Source organism: Hemiscyllium ocellatum, chromosome 5, assembly GCF_020745735.1.
Source record: "Hemiscyllium ocellatum isolate sHemOce1 chromosome 5, sHemOce1.pat.X.cur, whole genome shotgun sequence".
Classification (NCBI taxonomy): domain Eukaryota; kingdom Metazoa; phylum Chordata; class Chondrichthyes; order Orectolobiformes; family Hemiscylliidae; genus Hemiscyllium; species Hemiscyllium ocellatum.
The window spans coordinates 95,642,246-95,661,833 of record NC_083405.1 but is presented as its reverse complement, the minus strand read 5'-3'; the positions used below and the strand labels follow the sequence as shown (position 1 = coordinate 95,661,833).

The 19,588-nt window shown below is 41.3% G+C and overlaps 1 protein-coding gene across 7 annotated transcripts in view; it reads right to left on the bottom strand.

Moving 5' to 3' along the window:
- si:ch211-285f17.1 (sickle tail protein) overlaps positions 1–19,588 on the bottom strand; it is a 689,517-nt gene that overhangs the window by 44,027 nt on the left and 625,902 nt on the right. For all 7 annotated transcript variants that reach the window (XM_060825000.1, XM_060825002.1, XM_060825004.1 and 4 more), the window contains 2 exons: positions 8,276–8,406; positions 6,955–7,102 (listed from right to left, as the gene is read on the bottom strand). In XM_060825000.1, coding sequence (XP_060680983.1) covers positions 6,955–7,102; positions 8,276–8,406 — 279 coding nt within the window. The remainder of the gene's footprint in view (positions 1–6,954; positions 7,103–8,275; positions 8,407–19,588) is intronic.

The window sequence follows — 19,588 nt, the reverse complement described above, 5'->3', positions numbered from 1 at the left end:
ATGTGTTCCTCCACAAAATAGGCAAGAGGCTAATTTATGTAATACTCCAGGACTCACTCTTCAACGACCTGGTTTTTCATAGGAAACAACATAGAAAATGAACTTGCAACTAATGCAACGACTGTGTTTAGAAAACATTCAATACTTAGAATATAAAAAAAAGTGAGGAACTGTTGGGCGAAGTTCACAGCACAGAATCAGATAAGTTAATTGTTGTTTTAAGTGTGGCCTACAGAAAGTCTGCAGTAATGAATAGAGTGGGTTCTTTCTTGATTAAATGTTTTTGGAGATATGTTTCTTGATTAAACTTAAAAATATAAGCCATAAACTATTACTTTAACCTGGGGCAGTGTTTGTAGAGGAATAAGGGGTGTTATTTTCTGGGTCTGTAGATTGTGAAGGAGCAAAAATGGCCTTTAGTAGAGTGATGTGTGCTTCTTTTCAGATGTGGGAGTTTAAAGAGTGTTTAAGGGTTACTGCGGATTATATCTGCCATAAATGCTGTTGGTTGCTAATCTGATCAGATTGAATGGATTGGTTGGAGACACAGTTGGAAGCAATGAAGAATTTGCAACAGTATGTGATGGATGGCAGTTATAGGAAGAATGGGGGGGGGGGGGGGAAAGAGAGAGAAAGAGAGTCTTAGATACACTACATAGATGGGATAGCTCCAGGAAAGGTAAGAGAGGTAGGCACCTAGGGCAGCAACCTTTTGTGGCTATACCCATTTCAAACAGGTATGCTGTTTTGGAAAATGTATGGGGAGATGGATTCTCGGAAGGACGTAGCATGAACAGCCAAGTTTCTGGTATCGAAACTGGTTCTAATGCAACGAGGGGTACGTCAGGTTCCAAGAGAATTGTGTTAGGGGACGGTCTAGTCAGAGGTACAGACAGAAGTTTCTGTGGACAGCAGCGAAAAATCAGAATGGTATGTTGCTTCCCTGGTGCCAGTATCAAGGAGGTCTCAGAGTGGGTGCAGAATGTTCCCACGGGGGAGAGGGGCCAGCAAGAGGTCATTGTCCACATTGGAACCAACAACATAGGAAGGGAAAAAGGTTGAGATTCTGAAAGGAGATTACAGATTTAGGCAGGAATTTAAAAAGGAAGTCAAGAGTGGTAACATCTGGATTACTCCCAGTGCTACAAGCTAGTGAGGGCACGAATAGGAGGATAGAGCAGATGAATACATGGCTGAGGAGCTGGTATATGGGGGAAGGATTCACATTGTTGGATCAGTGGAATCTCTTTTGGGGTAGAAGTGACCTGTACAAGAAGGACAGATTGCACCTAAAGTGGAAGGGGACTAATATACTGGCAGGGAAATTTGCTAGAGCTGCTCAGGTGGATTTAAACTGGTAAGGTGGGCAGTGGGGGCGGGGTGGTTGGTTTGGGACCCAGGGAGATATTGAGGAAAGCGATCAATCCGACACTGGTACAGTTGAGAACAGAAGCAAGTCAAACAGTCAGGGCAGGCAAGGAATAGGTACGACTAATAAATTAAACTGCATTTATTTCAATGCAAAGGGAAGGCAGATGAGCTCCGGGCATGGTTAGGAACATGGGACTGGGATATCATGGCAATTACAGAAACATGGCTCAGGGATGGGCAGGACTGGCAGCTTAAATGTTCCAGGATGCAAATGCTACAGGAAGGATAGAAAGGGAGGCAAGAGAGGAGGGGAAGTGGCATTTTTGATAAGGGATAGCATTACAGCTGTGCTGAGGAAGGATATTCCTGGAAATACATCCAGGGAAGTTATTTGGGTGGAACTGAGAAATAAGAAAGGGATGATCACCTTATTGGCATTGTATTATAGACCCCCTAATAGTCAAAGGGAAATTGAGAAACAAACTTGTAAGGAGATCTCAGTTATCTATAAGAATAATAGAGTGGCTATGTTAGGGGATTTTAACTTTCCAAACATAGACTGGGACTGCCATAGTATTAAGGGTTTAGATGCAGGGGAGTTTCTTAAGTGCGTACAAGACAATTTTCTGATTCAGCATGCGGATGTACCTACTACAGAAGGTGCAAAACTTCACCTATGCTTGGGAAATAAGGCAGGATAGGTGACTGAGGTGTCAGTGGGGGAGCACTTTGGGGCCAGCGACCATAATTCTATTAGATTTAAAATAATGATGGAAAAGGATAGACCAGATCTGAAAGTTGAAGTTCTAAACTGGAGAAAAGCCAATTTTGACGGTATTAGGCAAGAACGTTTGAAAGCTGATTGGGGGCAGATGTTCGCAGGATGGCTGGAAAATGTGAAGCCTTCAGAAATGAGACGAGAGTCCAGAGAATGAATATTCCTATCAGGGTGAAAGCAAAGGCTGGTAGTGTAAGGAATGCTGGATGACTAAAGAAATTGAAGGCTTGGTTAAGAAAAAGAAGGAAGCACATGTAATGTATAGACAGGCTGGATCGAGAGAAAACTTAGAAGAGTATAAAGAAAGTAGGAGTACACTTAAGAGGAAAACCAGGAGGGCAAAATGGGGACATGAGATAGCTTTGGCAAATAAAATTGAGGAGAATCCAAAGGGTTTTTACAAATATATTAAGGACAAAAGGGTAACTAGGGAGAGAATAGGGCCCCTCAAAGATCAGCAAGGCGGCCTTTGTGTGGAGCCACAGGAGATGGGGGAGATACTAAATGAATATTTTGCATCAGTATTTACTGTGGAAAAGGATATGAAGATATAGACTGTAGGGAAATAGATGGTGTTATCTTGAAAAATGTCCATATTACAGAGGAGGAAGTGCTAGTTGTCTTGAAGTGCATCAAGATGGATAAATACCCAGGACCTGACCAGGTGTACCCTAAAAATCTGTGGGAAGCTAGAGAAGTGATTGCTGGGCCTCTTGCTGAGATATTTGTATTGTCGACAGTCACAGGTGAGGTGCTGGAAGACTAAGCTGGCTAACGTGGTGCCACTGTTTAAGAAAGGTGGTAAGGACAAGCCAGAGAACTATAGACCACTGATCCTGACGTCAGTGGTGGACAAGTTGTTGGAGGGAATCCTGAGGGACAGGATGTACATGTATTTGGAAAGGCAAGGACGGATTAGGGATAGTCAACATGGTTTTCTGCGTGGGAAATCATGTCTCACAAAGTTGACTGAGTTTTATTTGAAGTAGTAACAAAGAAGATTGATGAGGACAGAGTAGTGGACGTGATCTATATGGACTTGTGAGGCATTCGAAAAGGTTCCCCATGGGAGGCTGATTAGCAAGGTTAGATATCACAGAACGCAGGGAGAACTAGCCATTTGGATACAGAACTGGTTCAAAGGTAGAAGACAGAGGGTGGTGGTGGAGGGTTGTTTTTCAGACTGGAGGCCTCTGACCAGTGGAGTACCACAAGGATCGGTGCTGAGTCCTCTACCTTTTGTCATTTACAGAAATGATTTGGATGCGAACATGAGAGGTACACAGTAAGTTTGCAGATGACACCAAACTTGGAGGTGTAGTGAACAGCAAAGAGGGTACCTCAGATTACAACAGGATATTGATCAGATGGGCCAATGGGCTGAGAAATGGCAGATGGAGTTTAATTCAGATAAATGCAAGGTGCTGCATTTTGGGAAAGCAAATCTTAGCAGGACTTATACACTTAATGGTAAGGTCCTCAAGAGTGTTGCTGATCAAAGAGACCTTGGAGTACAGGTTAATTGCTCCTTGAAAGTGGAGTCGCAGGTAAATAGGATAGTGAAAGCGGCTTTTGGTATGCTTTCTTTCTTTGGTCAGAATATTGAGTACAGGAGTTGGGAGGTCATGTTGCAGCTGTACAGGACATTGGTTAGGCCGCTGTTGGAATATTGCATGCAATTTTGATCTCCCTCCTATAGAAAAGATGTTGAGAAACTTGAAAGGGTTCAGAAAAGATTTACAAGGATGTTGCCAGGGTTGGAAGATTTGAGCTATAGGGAGAGGCTTAACAGGCTGGGGCTGTTTCCCTGGACCGTCAGAGGCTGAGGGGTGACCTTATAGATGTTTAGGGTGAGAGGGGAAATATAAGAGACCTAAGGGGCAAATGTTTCACACAGAAGGTGGTACGTGTATGGAATGAGCTGCCAGACGAAGTGAAGGCTGGTACAATTGCAACATTTAAGAGGTATTTGGATGGGTAAATGAATAGGAAGGGTTTGGAGGGATATGGGCCAGGTGCTGGCAGGTGGGACTAGATTGGCTTGGGATATCTGATCCAACCCATCCATACTGACCAAAGGGTCTGTTTCCATGCTGTACATCTCTATGATTCTGTAACACCCATATAAGCTTCATAATCCTGTAGAGTAAGTAGTAAACTACCAGTCTGCTTCATTTCTGTAGTCAGTGTATGTACCTGCAAGTGGTCATAAGTGACTGAAGGGAGAGAGCAGATCACATGCATTAAACTATGGAAGATCATGATTCAAGTCTAAGGGAGTTGGGAGATGGGAAGATGGGAAGATGGGAAGATGGGAAGATGGGAAGATGGGAAGATGGGAAGATGGTATCAGTGCTGTCTACAAACTCAGGAGTGTTGGTAAAAGCTGTTCTGAAATCATTAGTGTTATTACTGTGCCTGTCTGAACTCATTAGCCTCCTCAATAATAACTCAATTAAGTTACAATTCTTAAGTGCTAGGATAGCGCGACCCTCAGACATCCTGACAAAGATTAGATCTACTGTTTCCAATACAGAGGAAATAGATGCACTCAGGGTTGCACAAATGTCTTGAAGATCTACTTTTAAGATTTGATGAAGAAATTCTATAGTCAAGTTTAAAAGCTGTATAACACAAGATCAGCATAAACACGTTCATGGCTATTAAAAGAGTATAAAGACTTAAGATGAGAAATAGCAGTTTTCATAAAGACCAGAAATAGGTAAATTCGAGGGAATTATTAGATGCTGGAGTTCGTGAGCAGGGTTGGGATCAAAGACTAGCTACATTTTTTAACACACAATACTCCTTCCAAAGTGAATCAGCTCACACTTTTCCACACTAAACTCATTTGCCATCTCAACCCAGGTCTGCAGCTTATCTTTGTCCCTCTGTAACCTGCAACATTTTTTGGCACTGTCCACAACTCCACCGACATTAGTGTCATCTGCAAATTTACTAACCTATCCTTTTACACCCTCATCCAGGTCATTTATGAAAATGACAAACAGTGGACCCAGAACAGATCCTTGCAATACACCACTAGTAACTGAACTCCAGGATGAACATTTCCCAACAACCACCACCCTCTGTCTTCTTTCAGCTAGCAAATTTCTGATCCAAACTGCTAAATCCCCCTCAATCCCATGCCTTTGTATTTTCTGCAATACGCTACCATGGGGAACCTCACCAAATGCTTTACTGAAATCCATATGCACCACAAAGGCTTTACCCTCATCTGCCTGTTTGCTCACCTTCTGAAAGAACTCAATAAGGTTTGAGAGGCACAATCTACCCTTCACAAAAGTGTTGACTACCCCTAATCAACTTATTCCTTTCTAGATGATGGTAAATCCTATCTCTTATAATATTTTCCAACAGTTTACCCACAACTGGAGTAAGGCTTACTGGTCTATAATTACCAGGGTTGTCTCTACTCCCCTTCTTGAATAAGGGAATATTTACTATCCTCCAGTCTTCTGGCACTACTCTTGTAGACAATGATGACAAAGATCAAAACCAAAGGTTCTGCAATCTCCTCCTTAGCTTCCCAGAGAATCCTTGGATAAATCCCATCCAGCCCAGGGGTATTAACTATTTTCACATTTTCCAGAATTGCTAATACCTCCTCATGAGCTTCAATCCCATCTAGTCTAATAGCCTGAATCTCAATTTCCTCCTCCACAACATTGTCAGTATTCGCACAGGAAAAAGACAAAAAAAATTCTTTAAGAACCTCACCTATCTCCTTGGACTCATTGGACAAAAACTGACCCATCTAAAAGTGCTCAAACTATTTCCAGTCAATATTTGGAAAGCTAAAGCCCTCATCACAACTACCCTGTACTTTCGCTCTAATCTAGAATCATCTTTGCAATCCCTTTCTCTACATCTCTGGAATTTTTCGGATGTCTACGGAAAACTTCCAGCAGGATGACCTCTCCTTTCCTGTTTCTAACCTCAGCCTATACTACCTCAGTAGAGTCGTCCTCAAACATCCTGTCACTGTAACATTGTCTTTGACTAATGCCATACCTCCCCCTCTTTTACCACCTTCCTTGTTCTTAGTTAAACATCTAAACCCCATAACCTGCAACAACCATTCCTGTCCCTGCTCTATCCACGTCTCCAAAACGGTCACAACATCCTTTTTGTGACAATGCACAAAAAAGTCATCAGAATATATATCATTCTTCGTAGCTAAGTCTTCACAATATAGAAGGACTCAAAAGACAACTAAACAGGGCAATCAATAGTCAAATAAAAGCAAAATGCTATGGATGCTGAAAAATCTAAAACAAAAGCAGAAAATATTCAAGATAAAAATTAGCAGCTCTGGCAGCATTTGTGAAGTGGAAAATGTTTCAAGTCTTCAGAACTAAACAGTGCAAGAAAATCGTGATTTTTATGCTGCTGACAGAGAGGGAGGAGCAGCAAGTGGAACAACTGGTGAGGGTACCCAGACCACAAGACAAGGGAGGTATTTATGATGGTAAAGGCAAGTTGCAGATGTAAAATAACTGTGTACAGGAGAATCTTCCACCTCCTATCTATTTTTCATCTCTCCCTCTATATTAACACAAGCTTTGCCTTTGGCTTTTGAGGTGGCACTGACTAGCTGCTCCTCAACTGCAGAAAAATTGCCATTTCCCAGTCCTCTTCAGATATGAAGCACTATATCAAAATGTTAATAAACAGCCTGTAATCAAATAGCAATATTTCTCGACAAATGAAAAATATTTTGTTAAACAACGATGACCACAATACAATAAATATAACAAAGATTTTGTTCTTTTAGCAGTTACCTTCTTAAACCTGTGAGCACCTCCGTCATACTTTTGACTCTCTTTAGTAGACTCTCCAACTTGTGAGGCTCTTCCTTTAAGAACTTCACTGCTTCTACCTCCACACGGAGTACTGCCCGCATTTTATTCTGTAAAGCTGGGAACTCGGCTGGAATAAAGACACAAGCCGAAACTTTCAAACTGTACGTACACAAGGAACATTTCTGGTACCTTACAAACCAAGAACAAGGTCAAAAGAATTCTTATTTGCAGCTGGTTTTCTGCCTTCCCAACATTAACAGTTGTCTTTACCCAACTATTCTGCCCAGAGCTTGTGGGCAGAATGACCTGTTTCTGTGCTCCAAGCACAATATAATAGTATCAGAGATGGTGCAGCTTATTGATAAAGCAGGATGCCAATAGCTACTTACCACTATTACTTTGGCAACAGCACAACAAAATATCACAAATGATATTTGATGAATCACAATGTTTTACAAATTTTGACAAGGTCCTTTTCGAATGCAAGTTGTATTTAGAAATAAAGGAGACAACACCAACAATGCAAGCAACTGTACATATTAGTGGGAAAAAAGTACAAAACAAACTCAAGAGTTTGCAGATACTGAACTCTATAATAAAAGCAAAGTGCTGCGGACACTCAGCAGGTCAGGAAGCTTCTGTTGAGAGAGTTAACATTTCAAGTCGAATCAGACAATACTTCAAATCCAGATTTGAAGAAGTAATACTCAACTTAAAGTGTTAATGGTTTCTCTCTGTATTGATGCTGCCAGACCTTGTTTCCCCAGAACTTTCTGTTTCTAAAAGAAACAAAAACAGTCATCTACCTAATAGAATTCTAAACAATTTAGGACATGAAACATGGTTAGAACTTGAATTTATAGAATACCTTTGACATAGAAAAACATCCCAATGAGTTTAATGAAAGCATAATTATAGGAGGCCAAATTGGTTCAGGGCTGTTTGTTAAGGATGCTGGAATTTTGGGAGTGGGTGGTTATCAGCAGTGGGACAAGATAGAAATTGAAATCCAACACATGAACCCTATGAAGCTGATGCATAACTACTACCAGTGCAGTGAAAGAAGTATAAAAGGGTTAAGAAAGAAGAATACTGTGGAGGTTGTTGTCCAGGAGGAAGGGAGTGGTGAAGCTATGAAATAATTGAAATACAAGGCTACTTTAAACACTTCTTGTGTTTTGGCAGAGATATTGGCAGATCAGGCATTGATGTAGGTCAGCAATGAACGGTGTGGTGGGTATGCATCATTTTACCTCGTTGCTTTTGTCAGCATTCCCAATGTTCTTATATAGTACCTTACCTTTTAGGCCTGCCAGACATTCTCCAACCTGACGCAGAGCAACTGCACCCTCCTCCACATCTTTTAATGTGATTGTTTGCTGGGTTGAAGAGGCATCCTTACTCAGGCCATCTATGGATTTCTCTAAACCACTGTACACACACACAAAAAAAAATTAGAGCAGTAATAATTCTGCTTTCCAACTTTTGATAGTGAAACTGCTTCGATGTTCTTGTTGCCCATGTGAAACATTTTCCCGCCATGTGCAGCAAGTCAGTGGTTTCATGGAATGTGAGAAAAAGTGGTGTGTTTTCAGAAGCCTTCAGGATAAAACCATTAAGGTTCCATGTTTAAAACACTACTTGGTCTGTTTTCTTCACAGACACTGCCTGACCACCTAAGTGCTGAGTACTTTGTGTTTTTGATTTTCAGCAGTTGTGGTTCTTTGCTATTGGTAAAGAGATTGACCATTCTGGCACTAAAGTCATTCGGAGGTAGGAGCATCTTGACCAACCACATAGAAGTATTTATAGGAATTTATAGGAACCAGAGTTAGCAACTTTGAGGGAGAAAATCCAAAGAGGAGAAAGTAAAATTTTTCATTGAACACAAGAGGGCAGCACCTGATCAGAAATAAATCTGAACTCAAATGGTGCATTTCAACATAAATAAGGAACAGGCAAACCCTGATGCAGACTAGCCCTAACTGCAAAGTCAACTTTAACCATTCTTAACTGTATAATTTGTTGGCTAAATTGATGCAGTGATTAGATAGTGAAATTTCCATCTACAGGAACTTTTTTTTTCCCTCAATTTGCTCATTATCACAACTAGTGGGCTCTGCCTTCAAACACAATGCTCTGATACCTGTTATTTGCTGAAGCTGGTTGATAACCAGTTCCTTCCAAGGGATATATTTCACTCAGTAGGCATTCCATTCTGTCAATTTTAATAAAGCATCACTCTGAGCAATGTCCCATCACATAGAGACAGCATTGATTTCTTTGGGAAAAGTCTTATTTGTAAGCATGACTGTCCTTCACTTACATCTGGCTCTAGCTCCATGTCAGTTGAACTTAATTAAAATTCTGCTCAGCTTGGAACTACTTCAAACAAGGTTATAATTTGCTTCATTTAGCACACACCTGTTATTTACAGCAGGATGGGAGGGTGAGGATTGGTACTTTAAGTTTATAATTCAATTTGTTTTAAAAGAGCTATATCGTTTACTTTAAGAGACAATTTTACGCATGGAGCTTATTCAACTGGAAATTGATCTACACAGCTAAGATAACATCACAGACATCCAGTTTGTCCCGAGTCCAATAACTTGAGTGAGGATTCTGGGCAAAGCAATTGGTCTCATCTCCCCTCTTGCCTTTTTTTCTGCTGCTCCCATTCCAGTCCCAAAGAGCAAAACACAACTCAGGTTGGGCTCCCTCTACTGGTCACTATACACAAACCCTGGTCAGAAAGTACATATAGGCACATGCAAAATATCTGAAAGGGCAGGCTAATGTCCATGCTGCTAGTCATTGTCAAAGCTCAAACATAAATAACTGCTTGCAGTTGGCAGTGGTGGGTGGAACACAACAATGAATCAATATTGTCAGAAGGAAATACTATCAAGAGTAAAAAGTACCTCTTATTTGTACTTGAATAGGTTTTATTAATTATATCAGCCGGAATAGGCCCAATATTTGCAACTACTAGTATTCATTTGTTCTTTCACGTGCTTGGTTAGTTTACATATAAAGTCTTCAAGCATAGAGAACACAATGTTTGTCGACACAGCAGCTTTATTCAATTAACGCTATAAAACAGAGACAGTGCTGTTATTAAAGCTCCCCTTAGTTCTACTTAGAAATCTCGACTTTGACAGCAAGGACAGAGTGAGCGGTACATTGATTGCAGGCCTCTTTCTGGTTGACTACGTTTCACAGGGTTATGCTCTGTGACCCAGGAACATTGGAAAAACATCCCAGGTCATTCTCTGGCAACAGAGTTTGTAAAACAGGCATTTGAGTCTGTCATTAGTGTCTGAAAAGGGCCCCAACATTGGTTTTAGCTAGTCTTTGAGAATGGAGGCTGCTGTTCATTGACTGTATCCAGACCCAGACCAGATAGAACGCTGCATCACTCAGATTTTACACAGATGCAGCCTGGTCAATGAAATGACAAGTTGCAAAAGGTTTCTTGTTAAAATCACAGAGCCAAATTGATCAGGAATGTCCCTCCTAATCCCAAAATGCTCCTCTTGCTAGTGAATGGACATGATCCCCAGCATTTACCAGAGAGCTGGCAAGCAGAGTGATCCAGAATTAACATGCTGCAAATGGTGCCAACAGTTTATCCAAATAAGTAAAATTCAAAAGGATCAATTTTACGTTGGCCTTGGGCTTCCCAGTTAGTTTTTGTGCTTTTTGTACAGCAACAATTCTGTGTGTTGGGGCAAAGAGGGTAGAATTTGAAATTTGCCCCAATCACCTTACCACGTACTCAAAAATGTCATGATAAAAAATACTCCAGTAAATACATTGTGTAAAAATGGTAGGGATAACATCAAAGCATACCAAGATTAGAGCACAAAGCATTCAGCTGGGAAGCCACACATTTTATTTGATGGAAAAAGTAGGCTTAAATCACAGATTTAGACTTGTAAAAAAAAATAACATTAGTTGAAATGCACCTCAGATTAGCAAAAGATTCCAAGCTCAAAATACAGGATAAGTGAACTGACTAAAGATCAAGAATGTATTTTTAATATAAAATCACATGAGATAAAAAAGTCCATTCATCTCATCCTAACTGACCCATACAGTAAGATCATAACATACCCTCTTTGCAGCATCCAATGGTTGCATTATTGCAGAGATACCCTCCAGAATGGCATGCATTTATCTCCACGTATTACCTGATGCAATGATTATGTTACGCCCGTATCATAAGTGGGACTGGATACTGTAGTACTAGTGAATTCAAAGACATTTACTACAACAGACACACAAGTGTCTGTACCAAGAATAAGTGATTATGTTTACAGCAGAGAAGCCACTTTCAAGCGAGAGTAACGTTTCAAATGATCAGAGGCAAGATGGATATGAGATATACAGGTCATATGCTATGACACATGAATGATACCTCTTAAAAGGTAGACTGACATTCTGACTGTAAGACACAACACAAGAGACCAAACTTGTGGAAATTAAGGACTGGATTTTCACAGCCCACTATAGCTTAGCAGACAGCCTCTAGACTTGGCTCAGTGGTAGGGACAAGGACTCCAAGCAAGCCCCACTGAACTTGTCTGGGATCAGGATCATTCATAAGGTTTGCTGCGTATGGTGACTTATGTTGGTTGCCAGGCTGTAAAATCATTTATATGTAGAAAACAAGAAAGGTTGGAGAAATGGTATCTTCATCTTGACATGCCACTTCTCTAGCTTTTTTTTAAAAAAATGAACATTACATTCTGCTGCTTCTGTCACACTGGAAGATCTGAGATTGCTCGATTCATGTCTGATTAATTTATTGAGTTCTTTTAAGAGAGTTTTAACCAGAGTAGATAAAGGGTAACCAGTAGATGTGTTGTCCTTAGACTTTCAGAAGGCATTTGCCAACGTATCTCACAAAAGGTCTGGTGATAAGAGAAGAGCCCATAAGGTTAAAAGTAGTAAATTGGCACGGATGGAGAATTGGCTAACAGGCAGGAATTAGAAAATGTGGACAAGAGCTTCTTTTTCAGGCTGGTGACCTGCAAGCAGTGGTGTTCCACAGATACCCATACCTGGCTTCAGCTACTTACAATAAATATTCATGACATGGAGACACGGAGTGGACACACTACAGCAAAATTTACAGACAATACTGAAACAAGTGGAAGGGCAAGCAATGAGGGGAATACCAACAGTTTACAGAAATACATTGATGGGTTAAATAAATGGACAACAGATTGGTAAATAATATGTATGGTGGGAAAATGCAAATTTGTTTATTGTGCGAGGCAGAACAAAAGAACAGAATATTATGTAAATGGAAAAAACTGCAAAAGGCTGCAGCATCAAAGACAGGAAGCTCGCACACGGGGGTAACAGGTAATCAGGAAGGCTGATGGAATATTGTTTGGAATGTAAGAGTTGAGAAGTTCAACTGTATAGAGTGCTGGTGAGACCACATTCAGACAACTGTGAGCAGTTTTCATTCCCTTATTTAAGGGAGGATAAAATTTCATTGGAGGCAGTTCAGAGAAGTTTAACTACAAAGATCTCCAATATGGAGGGATTATTCTACAAGCAAAACTAAAACAAAGACTAACGGGATTTTAACAAGAATGAAAGGTGATTTCATTAAGGCAGACAGGATTCTTAAGGGGCTTGATGCAAATGCTGAAAGGCTGTTTCATCTCATTCAGAATCTAGGACCAAGAGCACAGTGCCAGAATAAAGGGGCACCAATTTAAGACAAAATTATTCATTCACAGGATGTAGGCACGACAGGCCGGCATTTACTGCTGAACCTTAATTGCCCAGAGGGCAGTTAAAAATCAACCACATTGCTATGGATCCAGAATCACATAAGCCAGACCAGGTAAGGATGGCAGTTTCCTTCCCGACAATCTGTATTGGTTTCATCAGTGGACTGAAAATGTGTTGCTGGAAAAACACAGGTCAGGCAGCATCCAAGGAACAGGAGATTCGACGTTTCGGGCATAAGCCCTTCTTCAGGAATGCCTGAAATGTCGAATCTCCTGTTCCTTGGATGCTGCCTGACCTGCTGTGCTTTTCCAGCAACACATTTTCAGCTCTGATCTCCAGCATCTGCAGACCTCACTTTCTCCTTCATCAGTAGACTCTCAATTTAAAATTGAATCTAAATTTTATCTGCTAAGGTGTGATTCAAACCCAGGTCCCTGGATCATTAGTAAAAGATGGGGCAGAAGAGACGACCTGGGTGGGTTGCTATGTTTTGCACCGCTTGCAGTGGCAGTGGAAGGTACCAGGAAAAGAGGGTGAGTTGGTGGGGGACGTGAGCTAACAAGGGAGTGGCGGAGGGAATAGTCTTTCTGGAACTCAGATAGGGATGGGAAAGGAAATATATCCCTAGGGGTGGGGTCTGTTTACTGGTGGCAGAAATGGTGGAGGATGATGATGTAATGTATCCGGAGGTTGGTGGGGTGGAAGGTGAAGACCGGGGGGTTCTGACCTTGTTACAATTGGAGGAGTGGGGTTCAAGGGTGGAGGTGTGGAAAGTGAAGGAGATATACTGCAGGGCATTGACGACCATGTCGGATGGAAAGTTGTGGTCTTAGGAGGCGGCCACCATCTGGGGTGTTCTATGGTAGAGTTCATCCTCCGAGAGGCAGAGGAGTTGGGAATAAGGGATAGCATTTTTACAGGAGGCATGGTGGGAGGAGGTGCAGTCCAGGTAGCTGTAGGAATTGGTAGGTTTGAAGTAGATGTCCATATTGAGTCGATTGCCGGAAATGGAAACGGAGAGATCCAGGAAGGGGAGGGGAGTGTCTGAAATAGTCCAGGTGAACTGGAGGTCAGGATGGAAGGTGTTTATAAAGTTGATGAACTGTTTAACTTCCTCGTGGGAGCACGAGGCAGTGCCAATACTGTCATAGATGTAGGAGAGGAAAAGGCAGGTGTGGTGGTATAGCTGTGGAAGATGGACTGTTCCACATACCTGACGAACAGGGAGGCATAGCTGGGGCCCATGACTATCTCTTTGGTCTGGAGGAAGTGGGGGGATTCGAAGGAGAAAAATTGTTGGAGGGAGGGCCAGGTCTGCCAATCGAATGAGTGTATCATTGGAAGGATACTAGTTGGGTGGGCGGGATAGGAAGAAACAGTGGGCTGAGAGCCCTTCGTCATGGCGAACAAAGGTATACAGGGACTGGATGTCCATAGGGAAGAGGCATTGGGGGCCAGGGAAATGAAAGTCATGGAGGAACTGGAGGGCATGGGTGGTGTCCAAAACATGCATGGGGAGATCCTGGACAGTGTCAAGCTACGCAGAGGTAAGTTCACACGCTAAACAACCCCACTGCCCTGTGGCCAAACATGTCAACTCCCCTACCCACTCCACCAAGGACATTGCTGGGCCTCTTCCATCGCCATACTCTAGCCAGAATACTTCATCTTCTGCCTTGGGTAAAGAGATCCCCACAGCACCTTCGTAGCTGCTTTCCTTCATCCAACTGTTCCCGTCCAGGTTTAAATCGGTCCTGTGTCCAAAATAGTCAGGTATTGCATTGCTCTGCACTAGTGGAGACCTCCTGCCACAAATCAGGGGAAAAATGCAGAAAACAAGATCTATAACTAGGAGAATCATTATAAAGGCAAGTAACGGTACATTAGCAGGTTAAAGGATAATTCCAGCTAATTATTTTCAAGTATCATGATCACTGTTCATTTCTCATTGGAATCTCACTAGATTACTGCCTCACAAGCCTGCCAACAAGGAGACCTTCTTATAAATAGCTGCACTGCCAGTTACAGAACTAGAATGCTACAGCTAAATTATATTTTGAATGCATATAAATATTTGCAGAAAAGTGCATGTAAACAATGCAACAAAACACTTAACTTTAGTCAAATAATTACCCAGATTATTCTCAACAAGTGACCAACTCAGAACTACAAACTCCAATTTTGACAATGATGTGTATTGAACTGGGGATGGTCACTGTTACAATGCATTACTTGGTTCCTAATATTTTCCATGTTGCTGTGGGAAGTGATGAACACAAGTTTCCCTCCAGAGAGTGGAGAGCAAAGGCAGAGCTGTCCCAATCGCCAGTTAGTGGCACCATTCTTTTCTAAATTAATTGATCACTATTAGTACTTACGAGGTGAGGATATAAGATCATGGTGGCCTGGCCAGAGAACACCAAGTTAAGCTGGAATAAAGTATGTTCAACTGAATAAGTTTGGACTGTGGGAGGGAATAGAATACGTATAGGTTGGCACAAGATGCGACTAACCTACTGGGTAAAAATGGGTAAATGGGTAAAATCATAATTCTTCGAATAAAATGCCCGTGGATGTTAAAGTTTTTAAATTTAGACTTCCAAAAGTACTCATTTTATCTTCCAATTCAGCTGTTTAAAAGCAAGCAATAGGAGATATTTTTGAGAAAAGGCTAGAATCATTTCAGTTTAGTTGTATTTTTGCTCACAATTGTTGAATCATCTTTGGATATGCCTTTTGCATTTCTGGTTCCTCCTTTTCCCTCAAGAACACTTTTCAACTAATACTCCCACTAATGTCCTCCATTTGAGTGCTCATCTGCTGCATGCCTCACTGATGTCCAATTCAAAATGTTTTTCAACCCCAAATCCCACGTCTCTTGGATCTGTTACCTAATTGCCAGCATATGTTTATGTGCAGATTCCAGCTGTTCTCTTAACTGAGAAAGCTTTTTACATCAAAAGCATTCAGCCATCCCGTCATTGACACTGGAATGCACAAGTGGTTGCAAAAGTGAGAATAGTGTTAACATCTTCTATCAAGTAAAAACAGGGTAAAAGGCTGAGCCTAGTCATATGATGCTGAACAGGCTTGGCTCCCACTGGTCTCCTAAGTTCAACTTTCCTGGCTCCACCGAGTTCCCTTCTAAATACTCCCAAATTGCAAGCCACTATTTATACATTTAAAATGTGAGACATGGTAAAGTATAAAAGCATTTTACATTCATTTGTTTCTTGAGCTAAATAAAACTGAGACACTAATTGCAGTTAGGTTAAGATGTTGAGGAAAAAAAGGTTTTATTACAATTTTTATAAAAATCACTGAACAGAGTAAATTTTGTGCACTTGCATCCCAATTAGCTAAAGTCACTTATTTCTCTGCAGCTCCCAATTCTCCTCCTCCCTAAGAAACTCGACTGCACTATCTCCCTACATGGCAGCTGGACTGGCTACCTGATGGCAGTAGCTCACCATGTGTTTCTCTGGACATTCAGAGAACTTCACCTTCTCCATCACTTTCTGGCATGTTGCATGGATGCCCCATCCTCTTCCAGCCCTCATACCTGTAAGTCAGCATTGCCAAACCATCAACCTCACCACATTTTCATGGCTGCTTTCAGACCGACCTTTGCACTAAACTAGCCCAACAAGGCTTCACTTTGGAGCACCGGGACACTTACAATTTATATCCTTCTGCCAGGTTGCTTCGCTCACAAGTGCATCTCATTGTAACCATACTGACTGCATCAGATTCGTGTTTTTTGGAAACTACCAGCCTCTATGTCTTTGTATTATTTTTTAGTACAAACGGAAAGGCAGGCAACTTAGTACAATTTGGAATGCTGAACAGTCAAAAGGAAAAGGATATGCAGCTGTAGGGTTGTTGCAATATCAATTTCACATTTACAGGACTTGCCAGCAACTCACTTAGCAAAAGCACAGCATGTGTTTCAAACAGCTGCCCATGTCTGAAAGTCAATGATCAGTCCTTGGTGCAGTCAAGGTGCAACTAGTCAGTTAGATAAGGGGTACCATCACAGTCATTAAACTCCAGTCCAGAGTTCAGCTACAGTCAGTCCTGCAGGTCAGGTGCAATTGATCCCGGTGCTGTGGAGACATCAGTCAGGGTGTAAGGCAATGAAAACACTTTTTCCTGCAAAGAGATGCAATGGATGGAGGAGCAGTTAGTGGTGCTGATGAGCACAAGAGATAGTGAAACATCTCCACTGAGCAAGTAGGAAGTGCAGAGGCCAGGAACAATTTATTAATTGGGAAAATGAGGTTTGCAAGAGCCATTGAGCAGAGGTATGCATACAATAGTGAGAATATTGTTTGAGAGTCTTGGTGAGATGAATGGGCAGTGGCAAAGTTAGAGTGAGTGGGCACCTGACGAGAAGCTGGCAGCACTTACTGTTACAGGGGACTGAAGTTCTTAGACCTTCTCTCTGCAGGACACTGCCCTGACCTAGGCTGCCATCTTGGTCCAGACTAGCTAAGTCTGGTAGCATGGTCTCTTTCAACAACCAGTAGGAGAAGCAGCATCAGCACCTTCAGATCGGTGTTGGTGAGCTGAGGAGCTAACTTCTCTGTGCCATTTCCTTGGGGATAACAGTACAGGACCATAGCATGTGGGGCAATTCCTGGCTTGCAGTGTTTCAAGTGCTGCGGAGCTGGGGTGTTGGATGTGATGCCAGCAACATGAACATCACAAAGCCTGATCTTCTGCAAGCACTTCCATCTCTCGTGCCACACAATTCTGAGATATAGACATCGCACAGCACTGGTGCACAATGAGTTGAAGAATGAAGAATTGAATGAGAATAGATGGCATGGGTCATGAAAGACAGCTCACCATGAATTGCAATAAAAAGAACAGTTTGCCAGAATGAGAAAATGACACCGCCAGTTTGGAAATTATAAACTCAGAACAGAAGTTAGTGAACTCATATGGATTTTCAAACCCTCACTTCAATCAAACACTGTGTAAATCCATTTTCCAACACGATGCTGAAATAGATCAGGAAGGACTTTGGTTGAGGATATAATTTTCAGTGAATTAGCAAACCACATGTGAAACAGCTACTGAGTTCTCCACCTGGCATCAGTGCCACAGATGCAGAATCTATGTTCCTGAATTTTAGAGTGATACCTGCTGGAGTGCATTTGACATTTGTGTGTGCTTATTAATACTGGTTTGGGGTGGAAGTGGTGTTGATAGTGTTTGGGGTAGGTTGGGGGTGCTGGGTGGGGAGAGGTTAAGTATAGGATTGCACACAGTGGAGCCTGCCGTAGTGCAATAGTGTGCTAAAACAGTCTACGGTTCTTGTGAAAGAATGGTTGCTTGGGTGAACTTTGCCAATGACATAAATAGACCAGAGCAGGAAGTTTTTAGTAAATGAGAGAATAGGGAGAGGAAAATTAAAGGGAAATCGCATTAACACGTGAAAAGGATAAAAAGATGTGAAGAAATGGAGTTGTACCTTCATTAAGAAACTTGTACAAGAACTAAAGCAGAGGTGGTAAGAGTGAAGGATCAGATCAATGGAGTGCATCTCTCATAATTATGGTTTCTCAGGTACTCAGCACTAAAAAGAAAACAAGCCAGCCAGAACTGCATGACTCAACAAATACAGAAAGGGAGAGACTGACTGATGATATAAACTTCAATCTTAGTAGCTCACTTCAAAGCAAGATGGAACAAAACCAATTGGCAACACAGAACAAAGTCTGGGAAGTCTGCCGAACCTCCTGTGTATTAGCCACAGAAGGAAATACTGCACCACCCATCAAATGTTTGAGTGTGCAGCATTTTGAAAATTTTCATCAACATCCTGGCACATCCCACAACCTGAAGTCATTTTCATTGTTTCCGAAATAGACAAACAAACAATAGGCTTTACACAGCAGCTTTCTGTAAAATTGAGCTCTCATACATGGGCAACTTTTATAATCTCCAAAGTCTGGTGGTGAAGGATAGAATGGAAGCTAATCTTTATAAACACTAAGTATTTACATCAAGGAGAGGTAGACCTTACAAAAATTCCTACCCTAACTCACCAGTTTCAGCGTGTTTCTACTGGCTAAGTATAAGTGAAACCACAGTTAATGTCAACCGTCTGTATACAACTAAAAATTGACTCACTTGATTTCTAATATGCTCATTCTATTCCTAGAAAGATGGTTATGTTTAGCTTTCGCATTGATTTATTGTTGTCTTTGCATCAAAGTTTCTAAAATTACAAGAGTCGCTGTCAACTCCTACCCAAAACCCACTGTTGTCAGTGAAATTTTTAGTATAGTGAAGAGCTTTTGTTGACAATGCTATCTGTCTGTCTCCCCATTTCATCTGGTTTAGATTGGGGAAAGATTGGAATTCATATAATCTTGGGTCATTTTTTATTAAAATAAATTAGTGATTATACTAGGGCTTAGGGAGTACAACATTGGAATTTGCAGCAAAATAATTTGCATTTGGATAGAAGAGAAGGAGGATTGTTAGAGATTCCAGGAGAACATAGAAAGTGGAATGAGAAATGTGTTCCCGGAAATTTTAAAAAGGTACCAATTGATACAAAGGCAAGTCATAAAGTTAGACAAAATAGATACAAAGATAGAAAGACAAAGCAAAAATGATGTAATTATTAAAAACAAGTAATGGTAATTGAAAGGTGTAGACTACAGGAAAAACAGATTGAGGGATACTTACAAGAGGAAGCAAAAGACAGACATCATTTAGAAAAGAGATCCATACAAAAGATCATAAAATTTGAGATGCAAAAACAAACAAGTGTCAATTTTTAAAATTGAACCCTGATCTCCCATGAAGAGGTAGAATAATAAATGATTCCAAGAAAGCTGGA